Source organism: Kogia breviceps, chromosome 1 (assembly GCF_026419965.1).
Source record: "Kogia breviceps isolate mKogBre1 chromosome 1, mKogBre1 haplotype 1, whole genome shotgun sequence".
In the NCBI taxonomy this organism is placed as follows: domain Eukaryota; kingdom Metazoa; phylum Chordata; class Mammalia; order Artiodactyla; family Physeteridae; genus Kogia; species Kogia breviceps.
The window spans coordinates 173,730,801-173,757,943 of NC_081310.1; the positions used below are offsets into that span (position 1 = coordinate 173,730,801).

The following is a 27,143-nucleotide window of genomic DNA, read 5'->3' on the forward strand; positions in this document are numbered from 1 at the left end:
CAATGGGAGAGGCCACAACAGTGAGAAGCCCGCATACCGCAAAAAAAAAAAAAAAAAAAAAAAAAAATAGATAGATAGATAGATAGATAGAGGTCACAGTAAAAGTAACAGCCCAGCCTCTCATAACCACTAACTCTGACAAGGTATTTCTAAAGCTTATATAGTGAGATAAGTAAGAATGGCCTAGAAATCCTGAAGAGAATAATGAGGCTAGCCCTAGAAGATATTAAAAGTTATAAAAGAAAGGACTGACTGAAACATACAGCCCCACCAAAAGACGAATTTCTACATGACAAAAAGCAAAATCAAGACCACACCAAAGATCAAAAGACAACAACCTAGGGATAATATTTGCAATTCATACCACAAAGGGATAATCTCCTTGATTTCAGAAAGCTCTCTCAGTAAATAACCCAAAAATCCAACAGAAAAAAAGGAGCAAAGGACATAAAGAATTAATAAAAAAGAAATAAGGTGGCCCTTACATATGTGAAAAGATGGTCAAATGCAAAATAATAGATAAGGAAACTATTTCTTGTAAATCTGATTGACAAAAATCTAGAGCTTGACACCTCTAGTGGCAAAGGTATAGGGAAACAGGTAGTCTCATTTACTGATGCAAAATATTTACAATCTCAGTGGAGGGCAATCTGGCAGTAATAATCAAAATTACAAATATATCTGCTTTTGACCCATCAATCTCACCTCCTGGAATCTATCTTAAAAATACAAATATATGAATGATGTTCTGAAATAGAAAATAATTAAAAACAGCCCTAGTATAAACCTAAAGATGACTTTAAAAATACATCATCTCTATGTATCCCCACAATGGTAGATGCAGCTGAAAATAATGACAAAACTATGTCACTGATCTGGAAAGACCCAGGGATCCTTGGAGGAATGGCTGATTCCAGGTATAGAGGAGGAAATACAGGATGAATCTGGAAAATTCTGCTGTGTCAGAAAGCAAGAAAGCTATCAAAGACAATGAATTATCAACAGGACAATGTGATTTTCCACATAAGAATTCCATCTAATGTAAAAGGAATAACAGAATTAGAAAAAATACCAGTTGGTAATCCCTAGTGAAATAAATGACTCAGGTAACAACGATCAACGAATGGAATATCAGTGATTGAAAGACTGACTGGGAAATGTACAATGCAGAGATCAGGCCTACTAATCTCTGAACATACTGATCAATCTTAGTATCACTAAAGTTGGGACCACTATATACTATATGCCTCCTAATATGATACAATATGGAGCATTTATGAATCAAAATCGAATCAAGCTTACAGGGCCAACTTTCACTTTCAGGAAATACAGGGGATAGAGGAAGAAGACAATGACACCACAAGAAAACAAAAGACAAATCCAGATTTTTGGATATTCTACAGGAAAAGTGAAAGTTTCTACAAGTCAATGACATAAAAAAGGAAAAAACAAAACAAAACTAGAGGGAAGGAAATGGGACTACTACATTTTTAAAAGGCATGATAGCCAAATGTGATGTGTGGATCTTGTTTAGATCCTGATTAGAACCAACCAACTATAGAAAGATATATTTGAGACTATCAGGGAAATCTAATTATGGACAGGGAATTAGAAACTACAAATAAATGATTAAATTTTTTACGTATGATAGTGGCATTGTGACTGTGTAAGAAAACATCCATATTTTTAGAGGTGCACACTGTAGTAGGGAAAAAATAACATGCTGTATGGGATTTGATTTAAAATTACTACAGTAGAGGAAGAAATGTACATAGTTTAAGCAAAGGCAGAAAAGTCCTGACAATCTGGATACTGGCTACATAGGCAGCAGTTTATCATACTAGTCTCTCTACTTTTATATATACTTGAAAATATGCTTTTAAAAAAAAACACCTAAAAATGAGAATGCAATTAGCAGCACATTAAACATCAGTAATAGGCACAATCTAAGGGTCACCAAGACCAACAGACTTCTCTTCCTTTAAAATATGTATTTCATAATGAAATACTGACTTATATAATAGTTAAGGACAAAAATGAGTTATAATTGCTCAGATGATCATGTCAAGGCTTTTACATTTGCTTACTTCATGTTTAGTAGCATTACAGGACAAATTCTATATAAAGGATTTCTAAATGAAATGTAATAAAAAATAAAGGTTTTTCCAGTTTGTCTTAATATATGTCCAAATATTAATTCAAGATACTAGTACATATAATTACATATAAAATGTACATATATACAGACACACACACACAGGCCATATAGAAATCAACTACCCAACACAGAATATGGTTTTAATTCCCTTACCATCAATATTAAGCATCATTTTCCACATGGCAGGCCGAACAGACTGATGGAATCCAAACCAAACTTCCCTGCCCCCTCCCAGAGGGTGGTCATATCCTTCTGGAGCTGAGAAAAAGGAACGCCCCACAGGCGTATATCTACAAAAATTAAAATGGCATGTTCAGTCTTTTCCTTCCCATTGAGTATTTAAATCTGCAGAACAGGTGCGTCTAGAGGATATAATCTTAACTTATCATAATAATGCCTCTCATTATACATATATGAAACTAAACATTTTCCAAATTTGTGAAAGCAAAAAGCAACCACTCAAAATGAAAAAACACCATCCCTCACTGAAATTCTCTATACTTAAAACTAATGTTAGAATAAGATTAAATTTTATTTAAAATAGTTTTAAAAAATAGTTCCAACCTTAGAAAATGCTAAAGAATAAATAATTATTGATCAAAAAGCTACTGCTATAAATGTTGTTTGTAGGACATAATATTTGTCTTTAAAAAGACACACTGATCCTATACATATACACATGTGAGATGCTAGTGTGATTAAAAAAGTAACAATTTCAACACAATTTGATACTGTTATACAAACAATGAAATTACCTTTAAAACACGGTGATTTAACTAAAATACTAAAACTGAAAATGTATCACTTAGTCAAGATTTATAACTCCTAAGAAAAAGGGTTAGGGCCTCGCTGGTGGCGCAGTGGTTGAGAATCCGCCTGCCGATGCAGGGGACACGGGTTCGTGCCCCGGTCTGGGAGGATCCCACATGCCGCGGAGCGGCTGGGCCCGTGAGCCATGGCCACTGAGGCTGTGCGTCCGGAGCCCACGGGAGAGGTCACGACAGTGAGAGGCCCGCATACCACAAAAAAAAAAAAAAAAGAAAAGAAAAAGGGTTAGACATTTTTTTTCTGAAAAAAATAGCTACATGGGGCTTCCCTGGTGGCGCAGTGGTTGAGAGTCCGCCTGCCGATGCAGGGGACACGGGTTCGTGCCCCGGTCCGGGAAGATCCCACATGCCGCAGAGCGGCTGGGCCCGTGAGCCATGGCCGCTGAGCCTGCGCATCTGGAGCCTGTGCTCCGCAACGGGAGAGGCCACAACAGTGAGAGGCCCGCGTTCCAAAAAAAAAAAAAAAAAAAAGCTATGCTAATGATGTGCATTTACTTTCACAAGTCAGAGAATTTTGTGTAACTTACTTCTCTCAATGAATTTGTATGCATGCTATTCTTCAACTGAGATAATCAAAATATACAACATCTGAAGGTTAACCAAAGGAAGACTGCACAACCTACTTTTGGGAAGAAAGCTTTCACACTTAAAATCTAAAGAGGAAAAAAAAAGCCAGAAGCACCCACTTCATGGAGGGCAGATGTCGTAGCACCACATCAACGGCATGGACAGGATTAGTGCTGATTGGCTTGTCTAATTCCAGTGGCTCTGGCAAGGTCCGTCCTGTCAGTACTTCATGTAGTAGGTGCCAACTCACCCGAGAGACAAATTTGATTGACACCTTGAAAGGTCGATCTTTTCCACCTTCCCCAGGTAAAGTAACATCTAAATCTACCTGTTGATGGGAAAAGAGTCAACTGGTAAAAGTTTTAAAAGATAAATACAATAATTTTTAACTGATACAAATATTTAAGAGAAAACAAGGCAAATATTAAAAAAACCAATGTCAAATCAATAGACTAAAATGTAAATAAGTTATTTATGCCAGCATTCTTTGTCATTGCAAAATATGGAGATTACCTAAATGACCATTTAGGCAGATATAAAAAAAAAAAAAAGGTAACACAACTGCTATGGAATAATTTCCAAGTTATACTGTTATGTGAAAAAAAGCAAGTACAAAAGATTACAAATAGTATGCCATATTTTATGTGAGAAAGGGGGAAATGGAAAAATATTCATGTATCTGCTTATTTTTGTAAAAAGAAACACAGAAAGCATGAATCAGAAACAACCAAAAAAGGGGTTACTTTCAAAGGATATGAAAGAACAGATTGGAAGAAATAAAGGAGGGATTAACGATTCTGAGTATATTTTTCAGCTTAGTTTTGACTTTTGGAAGCATGTTAAATTAAGTTCTATAACATTAAAAAAATAAAAATAAGATCAACAAGGATGGAGAGAAAATACTAAAATTGAATAAATACAAAATCAAATGAAACCAAATGCATTTCAAACAAATAACATCGCCAGATTGAAAGAATACTTAAAAAAATAAAAAAAGAAAGAAAGAAAAGAAAACACTAATTCAGGTAACTCCTGAACATAATATATTGACTATACTCTTGGTTAGGGGTATGGAGGAGGGGTGGGTGGGAAAGAACTGCATACAAAATAAAACCTTAAACTCTTACTACTAAGTTTGTTTTCTGTAGTGATATAGTGTATTAATTCAGAAACTATTGTATATGTACTGTAGGACTGAACAAATAAGTAAAAGTGGTAATATTTTGGAGAGTCAGAGGTTTAAAGGAGAAGGAAGACACAAATATGCAATGTAGGGAGTAAAGGAAGAATCCTTTTGGGATAGACTAGAACTGGAAGAATCAGTTTGAATTCATGATTTCCAATAAACATATTGTATGATATTGCATACAATAAGTGGTACTTGCAGGATACATATGTTAGGTTTATTATATGAATGTAATATTTATTTATTATCTGTTTTGTTTATCTGTTTAGTTATTTATGTATTTATATTTTCTATCTCTGTCCATTGAAAGGGCGTAGAAGCACATATACCCCAGCAGCAATGAGCACATCCAGTACCCAGATTTTGGTTTCTAAATTGTATTCCCTAACTAAAAGAAACCAGTGTACCTTTGAGATATGGCTGGTTGCAGGACTACAGCAGGGAAAACACAAGATGAACCTGGAACATCTTGTACACAAAAGTAAGGAAATACTCAAAAAAAAAAAAAAAAAAAAAAAAAGATGTGTCATGACAAAAGCACACAGGAACCAACTTAAAGGGGCTGACAAAGGCAAAATCTGGGGCAATTTGGGCAAATAAATAAGGATAAAGAACTAGAAGAGAAGAAAATGCGCTCCCTTACAGTAGAATAACAATGATTAATGTAGAAGGAATGACAGAATTAGAAAATCACCATTACTACACAATAATAAACCTTCCAAGCAAGAATCATCAGTTACTAAAAAAGTCTAAAGAGAAATGGGATTCTTAAAAAGTATTTCCCTTATAAAAATTAAAAACTTTGGTGCATCAAAGGACACAATCAACATAGTGAAAAGGCAACCTATGGAATGTGAGAAAATATTCCAAAACATATATCCCATGAGAATACATAGAGAATTCCTAAAACTCAACAACAACAAAACCAAATAACCCAATTAAAAAATGGGCAAAGGAGCTGAATACACATTTCTCCAAAGAAGATACACAAAAGGCCCATAAGCATATGAAAAGATGCTCAACATCATTAGTCATTAGGTAAATGCAAATCAAACCCACAATGAGATATTACCTCACACCCAACAGGATGACAACTATCGAAAATTCAGAAAACAACAAATGTTGGCAAGGGTGTGAAGTATTTGGAACCCTTGTCCACTGTTTGTAGAAACATAAAATGGTACAGTCACTATGGAAAACAGTATGGTGGTTTCCCAAAACACTAAAAATACAATTATCATTTATATGATCCAGCAACTCCATTTCTAGGTATATACACAAGAGAACTGAAAGTAGGCATTAGAAGAGAGATTTATACACCCATGTTGCATTATTGCATTATTTGCAATAGCCAAAAGGTGTTCATCAGTGGATGAATGGATAAACAAAATGTGGTATATACATTCAATGTAATATTATTCAACCTTAAAATGGAAAGAAATTGTGACACACGTGACAACATGAATGAACCTTGAGGACATTATGCTAAGGAAAATAATCCAGTCACAAAAGGACAAATACTGTATGGTTCCACTTATACGAGGTCCCTAGAGTAAATCTATGTTCAAATGGGAAAACAACCCAAGTGGCCATCAACAGATGAATGGATAAGTAAAATGTAGTATATACATACGATGGAATACTATTCAGCATTAAAAAGGGAGGAAATTCTGACACATGTCACAACATGGATTAACCTTGAGGATACCATGCTAATGAAATAAGCCAATCAGAAAAGACAAAACACTATGATTCCACTTATATGAGGTACTAAGAGAGGTCAAATTCATAAAGACAGAAAGTGGAATGGTGGTTGCCAGGGCCTGAGGGGAGGGAAAATGGGGAGTTAAGTGTCTAATGTGCACAGACTTACAGTTTTACAAGATGGAGATGGATGATGGTGATGGTTGTAAATGTACTTTGCCACTGAACCATACCTTAAAAATGGCTCAGATGATAAACTTTATGCTATGCGTATTTTACCACAATTTAAAAAAAATACTATCTCCCCACAAAAGAAAGAAGAATAACTTGAAAGGAGAAACTTGGCAGATACCAACTTAACCAAGTGATCAAAGTTAACATCACCATTAATGGAACAAATATATATTATGTGCCTCCTGATACAATGCACTATTAAGGAAAGAACACTTAAGTAATATTCCTGCCAAAAAAGCTTACTCAGAATCTAACCAAAAGGAAGCACCAGAAAAACACAGAGGGACATCCTACAAAATAACCTGCCTGTAATCTTCAACCATGTTAATGTCATAAAAGAAAAAAGAAAAAAAAAAAAAAAGGCTGGGAAATTGTTCCAGAATAAAGAAGACTAAAAACATATAACATCTAAATACATTCAGGAACCTGGATTGGATTCTGTACTAAAGGGAAAAAAAAATGCTGAAGGACATCATTGGAACAAATGACAAAACTGGAACAGGGGCAGATTAGACAAAAATATATCAATGTAAAATTTAGGGAAGTTGGTAACTGTACTATGGTTTTTATCCTTGCTCTTAGGAAAAACACAGTAAAGGGCATAATGTATAAAACCTACTCTTGAATGGTTCAGGATAAAATAAGTATGTATATGTATCTCTATATATAGCTGTCTCTATAGATACAAAAAAAGTAAAAGAGAATGATAAAACAAATGTGGCAAACTTTAAGAACACTGATGAATCTGGGTATACATGAGTTCTCTGCATGATTCTTACAACTTTTCTTTGAGTTTGAAATTATTTCAAAATAAAAAGTTAAAATAGATAAATGAGATATTATATATATATATATATATATATATATATATATACAATGGCAATAAGTGCATTTAAAAGACATTGCAAAAGTATAGCTTTCTGATAAAGGAATGCATCTTACCCCTGTAGTTGCCACAGGAAGTGGATTGGCTGTGTAAAGGCTTCTTTTTCCATCATAAACTGGTCTACGGTCCCCAAATATAGTTACTTTAAAATGCTGAACCATTGAGTCAACCACCTCCCTAAAAAAGGGAAAAAATCCATTCATATAATCCTCTGCATGATGAAATACAAAACTCTTAACTAAAGTAATTTCTTACACTATTTAAAGCTGTCCAAATTCTAAAAGATAATCATACATGGTAAAGATTTTGCTTTCAGGACCATGGCTTAGGATACCAGAAAGATTGATTTCTGGGAAGGGATGATATTAATTTCACAAAAGACAGAGAAAAATGAATCCAGTGAATTACTTAATCATTTTGGGACACAGTTGACCTGTAAAATATTATCCTTATAAACTGATCCAAAATCCCTTTCACCATCTCTAAGCACTCTAAGCACTACCTGACACATTCACCTCTCTTTATCAAAGAATATGATGCTCTTTCCTTTGTGCTCAAATAGAACCTAGTACATATATCTATTAGAACACTTACTTCACTGTATTATAATTATTATTATATACTTCACTTCTACTAGACTGTGAGATTTTAAGAGCAATAAACACACCTGTATCCTGTACCTCCCCCATTCCTCTACCTACCCATTCTTCCAATGCTATCTAGCCAGTAAGGATATTTTGAAACCTCCATTTTTTTTTTTTTTTTTTTTTTTTTTTTTTTTTTTTTTTTTTTTTTTTGTGGTATGCGGGCCTCTCACTGTTGTGGCCTCTCCCGTTGTGGGCACAGGCTCCGGATGCGCAGGCTCAGCGGCCATGGCTCACGGGCCCAGCCGCTCCGCGGCACGTGGGATCTTCCCGGACCGGGGCACGAACCCGTATCCCCTGCATCGGCAGGCGGATTCTCAACCACTGCACCACCAGGGAAGCCCTGAAACCTCCATTTTTTTACCCAGCAAACATTTTTATCCTATATACATACTTACATGGAATGATATTAAAGTTTTTTTTAGATATTTAAAAAAACTTGCAGACTACAGAGAGAATATCAAATATGCACAAATCAATATTTATTTTTACATACACATAATTTGTAAAAGCAGTGGAAAGGTATCTAGAAGGGTATGTACCAAACAGATACAGTGGTTAGTTACCTCTGGAGAAAGAAGTGAAGAGAAGAATGATTTTTTGTTTACACAATCTAAATATATTACAATGACAGTATACTCACATAGTACTGGTATAATTTGCAATACATTTAAAAGAATGGGAAAAAACTTCAATTCTAGCCCAGTGAATTGAAGTAGAAGAGAAAGGAGAGAAAAAAGCATTTTCTGGAACAAAATAATTATGCTGATTTGATACCCAGAGGAATTTTCCAAATGCTCAAAATTTCTATTTCCCCGCCTTTCAATTTTATTTTGCAAGTATTTCTTGCAACAGTCTTTTACTTTCCATTCCCAATTACCATCATCCTAAATGAAAACCTCATGTCCTAGCACCTGAATTATTTTAAGTTTCTTGTTTTTTATGTCTTTAATTTTTTCTTCTCCGGCCCAACTTATATCCCACTGCCAAATGAGTCTCCAAACCCCACTTTTATTCTCCAGGTACAAAAGCTTAAGTTAATCATGCTCCTCAGTTCATGCCACATTATCATCATTCATCTATATAAGACTCCTCTTCTAACTAATTGATTTATTTCCTTCCATATTCATTTCTTATTCCCATTCTTCCCAATAAGTTATTTTTTCTAAAGTGTTTGATAAACATTCTTCTGTTTGTATATATTCCTAACTTTACCCTCTGCACTAGGTTTTTAAAATCTGTTCACGTTGCTGTGGGACACTTAGTTGCTTGTGATGCAAAGTACTCCACATGTTGTCTACTTACTCTCCCAGCAATACAGACTCAGAGTATCTTTAACAGTCAGTCAGCCACCAAAACAATGCTACACTGCAGTATCTCCTTCTATGTCCCCTTATGAACTTGTGTGAGAATTCATCTTTGGCTATATATACCCAGGAACAGAACTGCTAGGTCCAAGTGAATTTTATCAACTAAATGATGAAGAACTGCCAAACTGCTCTGCAGAATGGCTGCACTGAACAATCCTCCTGGAGGTTTCTATTTCCCTACATCCCAGACAAGACTTGGCATTATCCAGCTTTGCTTTCTAATTTTTGCTAGTCCAGTGGGTAAAACTAAAAGCTTGTTTCATTTAGATTTCTCTTATTAGTAATGAATTTGAGCATCCCTTCCTTATTTGTGTTTCTTCTTTTGTGAATTCCCTGTTTGTTTCCTTTGTTCATTTTCTATTGGGGTCCCAGTCTTCTTGTTGAATTGAAGGAGTTTCTTTGATATTCTAATGTTAATTCATTAACAGGTTTAGTTGTTGCAAATATCTTCCCTCAAATGTTACCTGCCTGTTAACAATGTCCATGTATTTACTGAACTGAAATCTTTAATGCTGTATCATCAAATTAATCATTTTTTCACCTTATGGCTTCATGCTTTTAAGGTTTTAAGAAATAATTTGCAAATATTAACTCACAAAGATGTATTATGTTTCATTAACTCTATAATTTTACCTATATTATGTTGGTCACTAATCCATTTGAGGTTCTTCTTTATAAATAGTATTATGTAAGAACTCAATTTTATTTTCCTCTCTACCAGTTTTCCCACAGCATCTACTAAACAATCTGTATTTAACTGATCAATTTATAATGCCAGTTTACCTTACTAAGTTCTGATCTGAGTTCTCTATGTTGTCCCAGTGGTCTCCTTGTCTGTTCTTGGACCAGTATCATATGTTTTCATGATTACTGGAGTGTTTTATTATGTTGTAATGTGGAGCAGGGCAAGTTCCTTTTCTTTCTTTAAGATATCAATAACTTGGATATTCATGGAAACATTTATTCAAAATAAATTTCGAGTCCTCCCCTACTGCCCCAAACTATCAATACAATAAGGAAAAGAAACATATCTAGTGCCCTACATACAGTAAATAATCAAAAAATATCTGTTGAGACTTCACTGGTGGCGCAGTGTTTAAGAATCCGCCTGCCAATGCAGGGGGCAAGGGTTCGAGCCCTGGTCTGGGAGGATCGATCCCACGTGCCGCGGAGTCGGGCGCCACAACTACTGAGCCCATGAACCACAACTACCGAGGCCTGAGTGCCTACAGCCCCGTGCTCCGCAACAAAGAGAGGCCACCGCAGAGAGAAGCCGCGCACCGCAACGAGGAGTGCCCCCCGCCCCCTGCTCGTCACAGCTGGAGAAAACCAGCACATAGCAACAAAGACCCAACCCAGCCAAAAATAAATAAATAAATTTATTTTTTAAAAAATCTGTTGGTTAAGAAACCCTCGAATAATACAAACTCGAGAGACACGGCTAGTATGCTAAAAACAAATTAGTGTATTAAAAGCTACTGACAAACTACAACAATAAACAAAATAAAAGAAGATGAAACATAGTACGGGTAACTGTAAAGTCGAAACACTTATGTTTGAAAAGTTCAACTGCAATAAGAACAAATTAGAGGATCTAAACTTACCCACTGCTCTCGTGCAAAGGGGCTTTAGGTGACTATAAATCCAAAATCAACTAACACGGTGATGTAGTTTCTTCAAAATTAAAGAACTCAGGTTGCATATATTTAAATAACCAGTATAAGGCAGGTAACCATCCCATCAAATATTACACAGGTCATTTCAAACTCTGGAGTACTCTGTTCAATTTGGAAAAAACTTAAGACCCTAACAAATGAAACATAATCATAAAAAGGTAATCCTGATAGAAACTCACATAATATGAGCAAAAATAAATCAAATTAAGGACTCAGTCTAGAATAGGAAAGAGTCAAAGGAAATTAGAGGAGTCTTCAGCCATTTTGACAGACTGTCATGTGAAAAACTGAGTAGAGTATCTTCCTTGTACGGGAGGACAGAATTAGGACAAATAGTTGGAAAATATAAGGACCTAGATTTTGGAACAAAAATTTCCAACATTTGCTAACCACCAGCGTTATTCACGAGTGGATTACACTATCTCATAAAGTACCTGAGTTCATCCTTGCTAGAACTGTTCAAAAAGCACTTATGTCAGAGAAGATACCGACTAGAAGATTGAAATGAATAATGTCTAAAATCCCCTCTAACAGTAAAATTTAATTAAGAGAATATCAAATAATGAAACTGCAGATCATAGCATCAGATACAGAAACTCCTTTATAAATAAATACACTAAATATTGATTTGAACTTAAGGCTTCTGAGACTTTATAGAATGGTATTAGAATTCTGTGTACATTGGGCAATTTTAACTTTAACCTCTTACTAATATGATATAATTAAATGATATATTTAGACTTTTAATGGAACTTTATTATGCTAGTTAACAAAATGACAAATGCAGGAGCTGCAACTGGTTATTTTTTATCTCAAATGATACTGTAGCAAAGGGTAGTTTATTAGAATATTCATCAGGCAGGCATGTGAAACTAGAGGAAAAACTCTCTAAAACAGTAATTTATCTAGTCATCTAGTCAGCTGTAGCAGCAAAGGTACTCACTGTATTATGAAGAAAGTTTGAATTGAGAAATGGCCAACTTGAGGAACCTTTAAAATATGTGGTAACATATGTACTGCAGAAAAAATAAGTAGACATGAGTTTTTAGTCCCACTCTGCCACTAAATTGTTGGGAAATTTACTTGGCCTCTCTGAATTTAGTTCCTTTATCAATAAAAATGAGATAATAGTCTCAGGGCTGTTATAGGGACCATGTGGGATATCATGATAGTGAAAGTACCTTGGGGGAAAAAGGTAAATATGTATCATACTACTTTTATATAAAAATTTAAGCATAATTATCTCAAAATCGTACTTCAAGAATGATACTGAGGTACTGAAGTCTTCGTAATAACAAACATGCATTACAAGGCAGTAGCATCAAATATAGTAAATAATACAAACAATGAATTCTGCTAATTAACAGAAACTGTGAACTGAATTTTCCCTACGTTGTAGTTTGTGGAGCACTAGTCTTTTATTATAACAATGAACAATGGGGGGAGGAATCTTTTGTTCAAATGTAGAAATTTCAGGATAACATTTTAAGTGTGTACTGTTAAGCCAGCTTCTTAGCTTACAATAAAAAGTAAAGCTACCATAACCAAAATACATAAAATATTTTAACTTCTAAAGCAGTATGTAGGAAAGAAATTTGGGAAAGAAAATCTGAGTAACTGGGTATAAGAACTTCTAACCAATATTTAGTGGCTTCCTTTTACTAATAACCTTAGTCTGAAGAGGGAAGAATTCTTGCAGAGAATAAGATGATGCATTTTTGTAGAACCTCAGGACAGAATTTTAAAATCCTGAAGAATATCTGGCGATCACTACAAAAACGGAACCTCCCTGAGTACACTAGGTCTTACACAGGGCTACAGCCTACCTTCCCACTCTTACCTCAACCACCACTTCCTATATTCTGGTACCAAGACTTTTGACTCCATCATGCTCTGGTGCACAGACTGTAAGTTAAATTTAATATTGTTTTCAGTAAGTTCCACTTTACCACCTGACTCATACAGCAGAAAAATGGTAGGAGAGGGAAACTTTAACATAAAAAGGAGAGGAAATTATTTTCCTGTTAATTGTTACTATAAACTCACAGAGACCCATCTTCATCTCACTTTTAGGTACCTCTTAATTCTCTGCTCCCAAAAGGTAGAATGGGAAATATTATTTTAGTCTTCAGGAGAAGACATAAAATAGTATTTTCCTCTAAAAGTGACTATTCACCTTAGTTTAGCATTCCCAGCTACAATAAATTAATTTGCCACAATAATACAGACAGAACAAAGGAAGATTGCTAAGGTATAACAAGATGCTAATATCAGCCAGAGGTTTATAAAACACAGCGAAAACAGCTGACAGCCTCTCCTAGTATCCTTCTAACCTCTAATTTATCTTCATAACTCTGTACTAAGTAGCAGAGAAGGTAGCTATACCTTTGCATCAAGTTAAAGTTTAAAGATGCAGAGTAGAGGAGAAAGGAGTTATACTTTAGATCAACTTTTTAATACCTTATAAAATTTGTAGTACATCAGAGCATTTTACCATAAACTATCTTCACTGCCAATTCATATGGGTGTGAATTCTTTCATAACCTTATATAACCACACTAGCTAATCTAGTAACCATCTCTAGTATTCACAAACAATTGATAGATTACTTTAGACTGAGCAATAGATATTTAAGTCACTGTGGCTTACACTAACAATTCTCCTCTAGAACACTTCTCCCTCAGGCCACCATTGACTTCTTAATAGACATAGCCTCTTTTCAGTCTCTACGTTCCTCGCTTCTTTTTAGCATTTATCACTGTGATCAATCCTTGAAAATCACGATCGGTGCTTTACTTTCTCTGAAACAGCTTCTACTTTGTCCTGGTTCTCCTACCTTTGCAATCTCTAAGTGTCTTCACTGGCAATCTGAAACAACAGTATCCCCAGAGATCTATTCTCAGTTTTCTTATCTTGATGCTACACACTCTCCCTAGCTTTTAACTATCACCTATATGCTGACACATCTCAAATCTCAATCTTGACTTATTTCCTGAGCTCTAGGCACTTATTTCCAATAATCTATTGAACTCTTCCATCTTGATGTTTCTTACACAATTCAACCTCCAAATAGTCAAGAGAAAATAAAAAACTTGGTCCTTTCACCATCTGTATTTCTGTTAAAGCCATCAACACTGTACAAGCAAGGAAGCCATTCTTATCTCTTCCCTTTCTCTACACACCTAAATTATTCATTCTTCTTCTAAATCTTATATCTAAGCCTCTGCTCCACCACCACTGCTATTAGTTAAGTCTTAGAACACTATCTCTAATCTAAAAAAGTAGGTACCAAACACGAATTTGAAAAGATACATGCACCCCGATGTTTACAGCAGCAGTATTTGCAATAGCCAAGACATGGAATCAACCCAAGTGCCCATCAACAGATGAATGGAAAAAGATGTGGTGTATGTGTGTACACACACACACACACACAGAATGGATTATTACTCAGCCATTAAAAAGAATGACATTCTGCCATTTGCAGCAACATGAATGGACCTAGAGAATATTACGCTTAGTGAAATAAGTCAGACAGAGAAAGACAAATACTGTATGATATCACTTATATGTGTAATCTTAAAAATAATATAAGTGAATGGATATGCAAAACAGAAACAGACTCACAGCTATAGAAAACAAACTTCAGTTACCAAAGGGGAGTGAAGAGCGGGGAGGAACAAATTAGGGCTATGGGATTAACAGATATAAACTACTATGTATAAAATAGATAAGCAACAAGGATATATTACATAGCACAGGGAATTATAGCCATTATCTTGTAATAACTTATAATGAAGTATTATCTGCAAAAATACTGAATCACTATGCTATACACCTGAAACTAATATTGTAAATCAACTATACTACAAATTTAAAAAAATAGGGGACTTCCCTGGTGGTCCAGTGGTTAAGAATCCCTCTTCCAATGCAGGGGATGCGGGTTTGATCCCTGGTCAGGGAACTAAGATCCCACATGCCGCGGGGCAACTGAGCCCACGAGTCACAACTAGACAGAAGCCCGCACACCGCAACGCAAGTTCCCGTTTGCTGCAACTAAGACCCAACACAGCCAATAAATAAATATTAAAAAAAATAGTATTAGAGGTGCTAGCAGCTATGCTGGAGTATGAGAAAAAATGGTTAGATGTATTTATATTTAATTTTCATCTAACAATTACAAATTGAGATGGACTATAATTCATGAATAGGGATTGACAGTGGTATCCTCATTTAGTTCACATCAGACAATCAAGTGTAACATATGTAGGTACACAAGGAATCCAAAGAGAATAATGGGAGTTCTGCAACCTAAGAGTTAACAGTGGAACTCCCACTCATTCATTCATTTTCAGCATGTTGTAACTTATTTCCATTCAAGTGTGTGGCACATATTCTATCAGGTTTTGGTACAGTAATCAGAACACTTCAAATTACTAAATCTATTCTTAAATAGTTTATTTCAAAATATTGTTTCCCACCTTTAATTTTTCTATAGTTATGCAATGTTAGAATAGTAGTACATGTCCATAAATTTAAAAATTTTAAATGTGTGTGTATGTGTGTGTGTGTGTGTGTGTGTGTGTGTGTGTGTGTATTTATTGTTGAATGCATGGGTAAATATGTTTTAACTAATAGGGATGCATGATCAAAAGTTTGAAGACTACTGCAATCACCTTCCAAATGTTCTCCAGGACTCTGGTCTTTCTCTTCTCTAATTCATTCTCCCCACTTCCATTAGAAATGCTTTTTTTTTTTTCTGGCTGCATCATGCCACTTGCAGGATCTTAGTTCCCTGACCAGGGACTGAACCTATGTGCTTGGCAGTGAAAGCATGGAGTCCTAACCATTGGACTGCCAGGGAATTCCCTAGAAATGCTTTTATAGAAACCTCCTACACTGTTAGTGGGAATGTATACTGGTGCAGTCACTATGGAGAATAGCATAGAGGTTCCTCAAAAATCTAAAAACAGAGTTGCCATATGATCCAGCAATCCCACTTCTGGCATATACCCAGACAAAACTATAATTTGAACAGATACATGCACCCCTATGTTCACAGCAGCACTATTTACAATAGCCAAGACATGGATACAACCTAAATGTCCATCGACAGATGAATGGATAAAGAAGATGTGGTATATATACAATGGAATATTACTAAGCCATTAAAAAGAATGAAATTATGACATTTGCAGCTACATGGATGGACCTAGATATTATCATACTAAGTGAAGTAAGTCAGAAAGAGAAAGACAAATACCATATGATATCACTTATACATGAAATCTAAAACATGACACATATGGGAATTCCCTGGCAGTCCAGTGGTTAGGACTCTGCGCTTTCACTGCTGAGGGCCTGGGTTCAATCCCTGGTCACGGAACTAAGATCCCACAAGCTGCGTGGTACAGCAAAAAAAAAAAAAAAAAAAAAAAGACACACATGAACTTATCCACGAAACAGAAACAGACTCACAGACATAGAGAACAGACTTGTGGTTGCCAAGGGGGAGGGCGGAGGGGAGGGTTGGATTGGAGTTCGGGATTAGCAGATGCAAACTATTATATACAGAATAGATAAACAACAAGGTCCTACTGTAGAGCACAGGGAACTATAGTCAGTACTCTGTAACAAACCATAATGGAAAAGAATATGAAAAAGAATGAATACACACACACACACACACACACACACACAAAACTGAATCACTTTGCTGAGCACCAGAACCTAACACAACATTGTAACTCAACTATAATTCAATTTAAAAAAAAACACTGAAAAGAAAGAAAGAAATGCTTTTAAATATAGGTGTTCCTCATTTGCTCAAAAGCCTCCAGTGGTTCTCTACTCTTTCTGAATTCACAAGCCTTAGCATGGATTTAAGATCCTTTATAACCTACTTGCTGGCCAACTTTTTCAGACTCTAGCTACTCTATTTATACTGTCCTATTTCTGTTACATAAACATGTCAGACCTTTGCTCATGCTCTCTATGGATTATTCTTTCCCCTAGTCCACTGGGTAACTATTCAGCTCAGGTAACAATGTCATGTACCCTATCTTCCTTGCTAACCAAAAGCAGGAATCATTACTCTTTTATCAGCACATACTGCACATCTCACAGAACTTGTCACTCTATACAGACTATATAATCCTTGGCAGGAATCATGTCTTATTTATCTTATTATCTCCAGAACTTAGCACAGTGCCTGACACAAACAGGGGCACAATAAGTTAAACAGTTAATGAAAACATAGGGAAGATTTTTAAAATGATCTTTCTAAAAGTTACCGCAGGCTTTAGAATTATAGTTCTAGTCAGGATCCATATATCCTCAAATCTAGTACTAACAGCATACTGCTTTGGTACAATAATATGGTACATTCAGATAACTGCTTTAAATTAACTCAGCCTAAGAAAAAAAATGGAGCATACTAGAAGTAAACAAGTCAAGGTACATCCTACAATGGAATACTATACACTTGTTATTGTAATTTAAATCTACACAAATAGATACATATTAGGAATAAACCCTACCGACTAGTCCCTGATTTTTTTTTTTTTTTTTTGGTGGTACGCGGGCCTCTCACTGTTGTGGCCTCTCCCGTTGCGGAGCACAGGCTCTGGACGCACAGGCTCAGTGGCCATGGCTCACGGGCCTAGCTGCTCTGCGGCATGTGGGATCTTCCCGGACTGGGGCACGAACCCGTGTCCCCTGCATCGGCAGGCGCATTCTCAACCACTGCGCCACCAGAGAAGCCCGTCCCTGATGTTTAGACATATATTTATTTATAAGAGTATCTTTGAATTTCAAATATATTATAGGAATATTAGCCAAAAGGTTAATTTCTACTGAGTAATTTATTTAAATGCTACTTTAAAAGAATTTTGAGATTTGAAATAATCACCATCTATTAGCTTTCCTATCTTCCAAGTGACTAAAAACTAACAAGGAAAATAAAACTTGCTTTTTTTTTTGCAGTACGCGGGCCTCTCACTGTTGTGCCCCCCCCCGCCGCGGAGCACAGGCTCCATACGCGCAGGCTCAGCGGCCATGGCTCACGGGCCCAGCCGCTCCGCGGCATGTGGGATCCTCCCGGACCAGGGCACGAACCCGCGTCCCTTGCATCGGCAGGTGGACTCCCAACCACTGCGCCACCAGGGAAGCCCAACTTGCTTTTTTTTAAACTGACATATTTTGCATGATATAGTTTCCCCAAGATAGCTAAACATTCAAAACTATACCATTTGATTTTCACTGGCAGTGTTTTCTGGTGTATGTCTTCTAAATCATTTTAATCAGAAGTATACCCCTCTACAGATAAGACACCAAAAGAACAGCTAGCAAAAGAATAATTGGACTTCATCAAAATGAAAAATGTTTGTGTTTCAGAGGATATCATCAAGAAAGTGAAAAGGCAGCACAAGGAATATAGTCAATATTTTATAATAGCTTTGTATGGAATATAATCTATTAAATATCAAATCACTATTTTGTATACCTGAAACTAATAATATAATATTGTAAATAAGCTATATTTCAATTAAAAGAAAAAAGAAAAAAAATTTTAAAAGGAAGTAAAAAGGCAAGGTGCAGAAAGGGAGAAAATTTTTGCAAATCATCTTATCTGATAAGGTATAAAGAACTCCTACAACTCAGTAAGGAAAAGGCAAATGATCCAATCTAAAAATGGGCAAAAGACCTGAATAGACATTTCTCTGAAAATATACAAATAGCCAATAAGTGCATGAAAATATGGTCAATATCACTAGCTATCAGGGAAATGCAAATCAAAGTAACAATGAGATACTACTTAACACTCACTATGATGGCTATTATCAAAAAGACAGATAACAAATGTTAATGAGGATGTAGAGAAACTGGAATCACCACACACTGCTAATGGAAATGTAAAATGATGCAGCCACTTTAGAAAAGAGTCTGGCAGTTCCTCAAAAGGTTAAACATAGAGTTACCATATGATTCCCCTCTTGGGTATACACTCAAGAGAAATGAAAACATGTCCCACACAAAATTCTGTACATGAATGTGCATAGCAGCATAATTCTTAAGAGCCAAAATGTGCAAACAACTCACATGTCCATCAACTGATGAAATGATATACAAAATATCCATACAATGGAATATCATTAAGCAATAAAAAGGAATGAAGCACTAATACAAGTTACAACATTATGTGAAAACGTGAAATGAAAGAGGTCAGTCACACAGAAGGCCACATATTGTATGATTCTATTTATATATAAATGTCCAGAAAAGGCAAATCTACAGAGACAGAGAGTAGATTAGTGTTGGGCAGGGACTGCAGGGAGGGAGGCAATGGGGAGTGACTGCTAGTGTGTATGGAATCTCTTTGGGGGAGGACAAAATGTTCTAAAGTATGACTGCAGTGACAGTTGTACATTATCACTGTGAACATACTAAATGCCACTAAATTGCACACTTTAAATGAGTGAATCGTGCAGTATGTGAATTTTATATCAATAAGGATGTTATTTAAAAAAAGAATGTCCTGTACTTCCCTGGTGGCGCAGTGGTTGAGAGTCCACCTGACAATACAGTGAACACGGGTTCGATCCCTAGTCCGGGAAGATCCCACATGCCGTGGAGCAACTAAGCCATGAGCCACAACTACTGAGCCTGTGCGCCTAGAGGCCGTGCTCCACAACAAGAGAAGCCACCGCACTGCAACGAAGACTCAAAGCAGCCAAAGAAAAGAAAAGAAAACAAAGAAAAAACCCAATGTGTTAAAAAAAAAAAAAAAAAAAGAAAAGAAAGAAAACAAGAATATCCCTTTCCTGGCACACTACCCGGTTATTACACTATGCCAATAATATTCCTAATAACAGTAGAAGGGAGTTTCTTCAAACACTCTGACTAGCTATTTCTATTTAAAAGCCAAAATCATATCAATATAGATTTTTTCCTTCTAAGATTCAATCATTAGAATTACATTACATCCATATGCACTATTCACAAATATTCAGCACTATGTCATTAATCATAATAGAATAGTAACAGCAACCATACTAGTACAATGACTATAAGATAATGTTTAATTTGTAAAAGAAAATTAAACCAAAAACTTCGATCACAATCTATTACCAACTATTTCAACATTCCTTCAAATCTTTATCCAAGGAGATCTTGCATTTATAATCATGCTGCATACGCAACTTTCCCCATCTATTTCACTATTTAACAATTTTGAATAAATATGGAACAGTCTATTCACAGTTAATCCTCATATATATTTAGTAGTTGGACAAACAAGCATAAAAATCTCAAGTTACAGATTTTATACTTTAGGTCATAATATTTATAGAAATTAGTTTTTAGTTATTAAGACCATTCACTTGTTAAAAAAAACTAGAAACATCTGAAATCTGCTTTACATGCTCTTTTAACTAATGCTGATTTTATAATCCAATCATTAAATAGGGAAAAAAAGAAACACACAGACACACACTCCCCAAAGAAGTGAGGAAAGGATAAAAAAAGCAACAGACAGAAAGTCTAAAGTAGAAAAATTGACTCACAAGATGATTCACAAGCATTTCCTGGATATTTTGTCCAAGAAAACTCTTCTGACTAAAGTGGAAACTTGTTTGGCTGCAATACATCATTCTACTATTATGATTAATGCCACAGTGCCAAATATTTGAGCATGTGGCATATGGACAAGAGAAACCTCATATGTGTTGATTTAAATACTGCTGCATTTTGGCCCATAACTGTTTAGTTCATATTGAAAAGGAACTGTAAAGTTCTATTTAGTTTCTTCTAACTTCTAGAACTGTAGTTGTTGAAGTGTTAAGAACTGAACCAATTTAGGAAGCCCACTAACAATTTTAACTGACTAGTTACATGATATTGCAAAAAGTGAAGACAAAAGCTAGGCTTTTGAAGAAAATAAAGGGAATAAGTTTTGTGGATGTTGACATAAAATTAAATCAATATTATTAACCAAGTATAAAGTTGGTTAACGCCAATTTTAGAGTCCCAAGGAAGTCCTATAGCTCCTATCAAAACTCAAATAAAAGGTACACGATAAAAAATTTCCATTTGGGAACATCTAAATTACAGATCCTTTACTCCTACTGACAAATAACGTAAGAATACAAGGCAACATAAAGATGAAATACAATTAGGGATGCCAAAAGGACTGTAAGTTAAAACCAGAATGTACCACACTATTATATACATTTTCCTCCCAAACTTAACCAACATGTTGAGCATCTACATGTGAAACTCTATGGTACGCAATGTCATATACACACATATAAAATGTGATTATTCCTCTACCAAAAAAAGGTAGGAAAAAGAACAAATCTAATAAACAATTTTGTTCTTTTTTACCCAATGTTATTGCCAATGCCCTAGTCCCTCATAACTCATCTGAAATACTAAAAAAAACTTCAACTGACATCCCTCTAAGTCCCAAGCCTCCAACTCCTACCACTTCCTCAATTCCATCCCATTTTGTCTTCAAGTGATTTTGTTTTTCTACCATTTTCATCATATAATTTTCCTATTCAATAAATAACGTATAAGAATTCTTCACTATATACTGCTAAAGTTAGGGACAATTTTTTCAGGCAGGGCAAGGTGGAGAGGCAATAATAAGGAATTCAGCTAAGAAATATCTGTCTTAGACAGTCTATCAGTTAAGAGACTTCCTTAGATTAATAAATGCCTTTTAAAAATGTAAACATCTACCAGAAAGGTCAGAATTATCCTTCATTCAAATTTATACATTAACACCCCCATTTTGAGAAACAAGAAAAAGGGAATTTGAGAGTGCAGCATGAGACAGTTGGTCCCTGTAAGCCCAAAGACAGACAAAAGAGAAGGACACTAACATAAAGACTAACCTATATATCCTAGGAGAGAAGGGTAGGGCACTGAAAATCCATATCTAGGCATACAAAGCCCTCTATAATGTCCACTTCTCTTTCCTGTCTCCCACCAACACATTTATCCCATTTTACTTTTATAAGCATTTCATTCATTTTACTGAGTATTTATTATGTGCCAATCATTGAGCTAAGATCAGAGCTACAAAGATAATGATAAAGAATATTACTTTTCATGAAGCGGTTATACTGAGAGAAGAGGGTAACAAATAACACACTAAAAATACTGTAACGAAAGTGTACACCAACCAACTACTACAAGGTCATGGTAGAATGAACTACCATCTGGCCTTTCGGCTGGAACCACCATCTTCCAATAATTCACCAAAATGACCAACACAAAGGGAAGGAGGAGGGGTACTTGCTATATGTTCTCTAGGCCTTTTAGAAAACACGGAGTTGTTCCTTTGGCCACATACATGAGAATCAAGAAGAAAGTGATATTGTAGATATCAAGCTAATGGGCACTGTTCCATAAGGAATGCCCCACAAATGTTACCACTGGAAGAGTCTACAGTGTTACCTAGCACAATGTTGGCATCGTTGTAAACAAACAAGTTAAGGGCAGGATTCTTGCCAAGAGAATTAATGTGCCCATCAAGCACATTAAGCACTCTAAGAGCCAATATAGCTTCCTGAAATGTGTGAAGGAAAATGATCAGAAAAAGAAGGAAGCCAAAGAGAAAGGTACTTGGGTTCAGCTGAAGCACCAGCCTGCTCCACCCAGAGAAGCACACTTCATGAGAACCAGTGGAAAGGAGCCTGAACTGTTGGAGCCCATTACCTATGAATTCATGGCATGATGGGTGTAAAGAAAGTAAAAGACCTGGACTGTACATATGTTTCTCTTAATTGAGTAGAAGTGTTGTGTCCCTCTCCCAAAGAAATATTTAAAGCACATTTTAATTGTGTCCGAATTCAGTGGGTGACGTCTTTACTTTTCAAATTTAGTTGTTTTTCTTCCTGAAAGATGTGAGGTAATTTGTTGTGCAATATACTCCCCTGGTTAATAAACTGTCAAATATTATTTTTAGAAAAGAAAAAGAAAAAAAGAATGAACTACCATCTGACTATGGAGTTCAAAAGGTTTGTCTTGAAAAATAATAGAAGTTTGCCAGATAGGTAAGGGCAGAGAGGGCATTCCAGGTAGGAGTTGCAGAATATGAAAAAAGATAAAGGTTAGAGCCAAACTAAGAAAGGTATGCTATACTAAATTTGGGATGTTATTCTGTAGGCAATAGGGAGCTGAATACATTTTAAAGTAGGGGAGTGATATAATCAGATTTCTTATTTAAAAGAATAACGCTAGAAGTATGGACACTTAATGAGAATGGGGAAAGAAAGAAATGTTAGGGGAGACCAATTTGAAGATCATTACAATAGTCTAGATAACAAATAAGGGTCTGAAACCAAGGTGGTAGCAGTATGGATGGAGAGGGGCCAAATTAGGGAATAATTTCTGAAACAGAAGCAATAGGACTTGATAACCAACAGGAGGAAAAAGAAGCTCTAGTTTGGGAATTTAGGTAGAGGAAAAGAATATAGTAGTATGAGCAGAGTGTGGGGATGGGGATTGAGAGAATAAGTTGTTTTGACCTGTGTTTGAAGCACTTTATAGATATTCAGGTGTCAAGTCTGAAGCTCAGGAAAGAGGTGGAGGCTACACCACGATTAGGAAGTCATGTACTCATAGATGGTAGCTTATTGTAGTACCTGACCAGAACCTCCCCCTTAAGTCTGGCTTAGGCTCACTAAACCTGGTTCTTCTCAACTGTTGTACCTTTGTTACTGCTGCCTCATCTTTTTTTTTTTTAAAGTGTTCTCTTTACTACACGATCTGCAATTCTACCAACTGTTTAGATTAGCCCAATTCCTTTCCTTCTTGCTTTACAAATTTTTTTTTTTTCTTTTGCAGTACGCGGGCCTCTCACTGTTGTGGCCCACCTCCGCCGTGGAGCACAGGCTCCAGACGCGCAGGCTCAGTGGCCATGGCTCACGGGCCCAGCCGCTCCACCGTATGTGGGATCCTCCCGGCCAGGGCATGAACCTGTGTCCCCTGCATCGGCAGGCGGACTCTCAACCACTGTGCCACCAGGGAAGCCCTACAAATATTTTTTAATGGCTATCAAGTCAGGATTCTGGAGTGCTGGTCTCACCTTTGCTATTAGAAATGTTGTTGAGTAAGCCTCTCAACCTTTCTGGATTTCAGCTACAAAAAAGGTATCAGGGAAAAAAAAAAGGCATCAGATTAGTTGATATCTTAGATTCCTCCACTTGTAATACTCCACAACTTGCTTCACGACCTCAGAAAGAACTCTTTATTACATATTAATTATAACACTCATACAATGGTTTTCTTTTATATGTTATTAAAAAGTCTCAGCGCTCATTCACTTCATATTTATGTGTCTTATCTCTTCTACTAAATTACAAATTTCTTGACAGCAATAAATCTACGTTTTAAATGAACGCTCTTAATAATAATACTGAGTAAGAAAAGACTGGAGTATTTGATAGTACAAACTAAAAGGCTAAGTTGAACATCATTGTTTTCTAAATATTTTGTCCATAAATCTTTTTTTTTTAAACCCTCCTTTGTGGTGTACACCACGTCATAAATTCCTTTTCTGTTCCTGTATTATCTAAACCATATCCATATCCATACTATTTGGGGGAAGTGAAAGAGGCTTACTGAAAGCAGATTGATAAATCTTTATATATCATACATACTTGTTCCTATAAAAGAGTAGGGAACAGGAGTTGAGGATCAGGAGAACAGAATGCATGAAATCATGACAACCACCATCATCTTAAAGGGAACATCACAAAAAGGGGTAAATAAGGTTGAGGTGGGGTGGGGAGAAAAAAGAAAGCACCGATAAATATTACCTAATAGCAAAGGAAAAAATGCTCAGTCTGATTTCAAGAGCACATAAAAATGACCTGTACCTTTTCTATTATCACAGAGAAAACATATCAATTTATGTTATAACAGAAAAATTTCAAGGCTGTTTGTAGATTTTTCCCATGATCACACCTCTGAAGCATAGTCAGTTTCAAAGCAAATTACCATCTGTTCTTGGTCAAACTGTTAGACATTATCATAGCTATTTAGATATACAAGATAAACATAATTTCTAAAGCAAAGACAAATACTAAAAGCAAAAGATATCTGAATTCTTACCTGTTCACTCTCCTAGGACACTTGTCTGGTTTAATATCTACCTCATAGAGGTAGACATCAATCTTTGGAATTTCAACTTGAAAACAGTTAGCCAGCAATTTAATGGGTTTGCCCATGGTGCCATAGCCAGGTCTTCTGGGCACCATGAGTAGGGGCTGGGCCCCAACGGGTCCTGCCAGGGAAGGGGAAAAAAAAAGAGAGAAACACTCTTACAAGCTGCATTTAACAATCTTGTCAACCAGAGTAAATTAGAATTTTAAGTACAGCTGATAATGCTTGAAGCCTAGTGCTGAAAGATGACATCATTTCTAACACCAATTTCTGTCACCCCACTTTACTTTCCTCATTAAAACAAACATACAAAGAAACAAAAACTGGGTACCTCTGGAAAATTGTTTTGGAAGGGGTAGAAAGGAGCACACAAACCCAGGTGAGCATAAACAAAGCACAAATCATATCCAAAAAGTATGCGACCAATAGCAAAGTGAACTTAAAGAAGGGTAAGAGCAAATGAACAAAATAAAAAACAATATACAATAAAAAGAATCAACAAAGCACAAAATCAACTATTTGAAAAGATAACTAGGGCTTCCCTGGTGGCGCAGTGGTTGAGAATCCACCTGCCGATGCAGGGGACACGGGTTCGTGCCCCGGTCCGGGAAGACCCCACATGCCGTGGAGCGGCTGGGCCCATGAGCCATGGACGCTAAGCCTGCGCGTCCGGAACCTGTGCTCCGCAATGGGAGAGGCCACAGCAGTGAGAGGCCCGTGTATCGCCAAAAAAAAAAAAAAAAAAAGAGATAACTAAAATTGATAAATTCCAGTGATTTTTATAACAGAAGAAAAAAAGGCTTAAGTAACCAATATAAATGGAAAAAAAGTATCAGTATCACTACAGATACAGAAGACATTACAAACATTGTTAATAAATTTGAAAGTTTGATGAAATAGACTAAGTCCTAGAAAGATACAGCTTACTGGTACACAAAAGCATATAAAATTTGAAAAGTTCTCTTTTCAAATAAAATAAAATGTAAAATGGTACAGCTGTTTTGGAAAGCAGTACAGTGTTTCCTCAAAACATTAAAAATAGAATTACCATACGATCCAGTACATTCACGATCTACTTCTGGGTATAAACCCAAAAGAATTGAAAGCAGGGTATTGAAAAGATAATTATACACCTATGCTTATAGCAGTACTATTCACAATAGACGAAAGGTGGAAGCAACCTAAGTGCCCACTAATGCATGAATGGATAAAGAAAATCTGGTATATACCTATAATGGGCCATCAATCAGCCTTAAAAAGGAAGGAAATTCTGACACATGCTACAACATAGATGAACCTTGTAGAGGGCATGCTAAGTAAAATAAGTCAGTCACAAAAAGACACTGTATGATTCTACTTATTAATACCTAGAGCAGTCATATTCATAGAGACAAAGTAGAAGGGCAGTTGCCAGGGGCTGGGGGAAAAGGTAGAAAAAGGAATTGTTGCTTAATGAGTATAGTTTCAGTTTTGCAAAATGAAAAGAGTTCTGGCAATTGGTTGCACAACAATGTGAATGTACTTAAATACTACTAAATTGTACACTTAAAAATTGCTAAGAGGGCTTCCCTGGTGGCGCAGTGGTTGAGAGTCCGCCTGCAGATGCAGGGGACGCGGGTTCGTGCCCCGGTCCGCGAGGATCCCACGTGCTGCGGAGCGGCTGGGCCCGTGAGCCATGGCCACTGAGCCTGCGCGTCCGGAGCCTGTGCTCCGCAA

General features: G+C 36.2%; 1 protein-coding gene and 1 pseudogene across 2 annotated transcripts in view; one reads left to right on the top strand and one right to left on the bottom strand.

The window, feature by feature from the left end:
* Positions 1 to 27,143, bottom strand: part of LOC131746051 (protein argonaute-3) — a 130,327-nt gene that overhangs the window by 83,583 nt on the left and 19,601 nt on the right. Inside the window, exons 2-5 of one of the 2 annotated variants that reach the window (XM_059046998.2) lie at positions 25,377 to 25,548; positions 7,619 to 7,739; positions 3,672 to 3,880; positions 2,312 to 2,448 (exon numbers count right to left, since the gene is read on the bottom strand). In XM_059046998.2, coding sequence (XP_058902981.1) covers positions 2,312 to 2,448; positions 3,672 to 3,880; positions 7,619 to 7,739; positions 25,377 to 25,548 — 639 coding nt within the window. Of the gene's footprint in view, positions 1 to 2,311; positions 2,449 to 3,671; positions 3,881 to 7,618; positions 7,740 to 24,348; positions 24,402 to 25,376; positions 25,549 to 27,143 lie in introns of those variants that run through there. The other variant, XM_067011662.1, reaches the window with a different exon arrangement.
* LOC131746259 (large ribosomal subunit protein eL21-like) lies at positions 22,519 to 22,995 on the top strand (annotated as a pseudogene).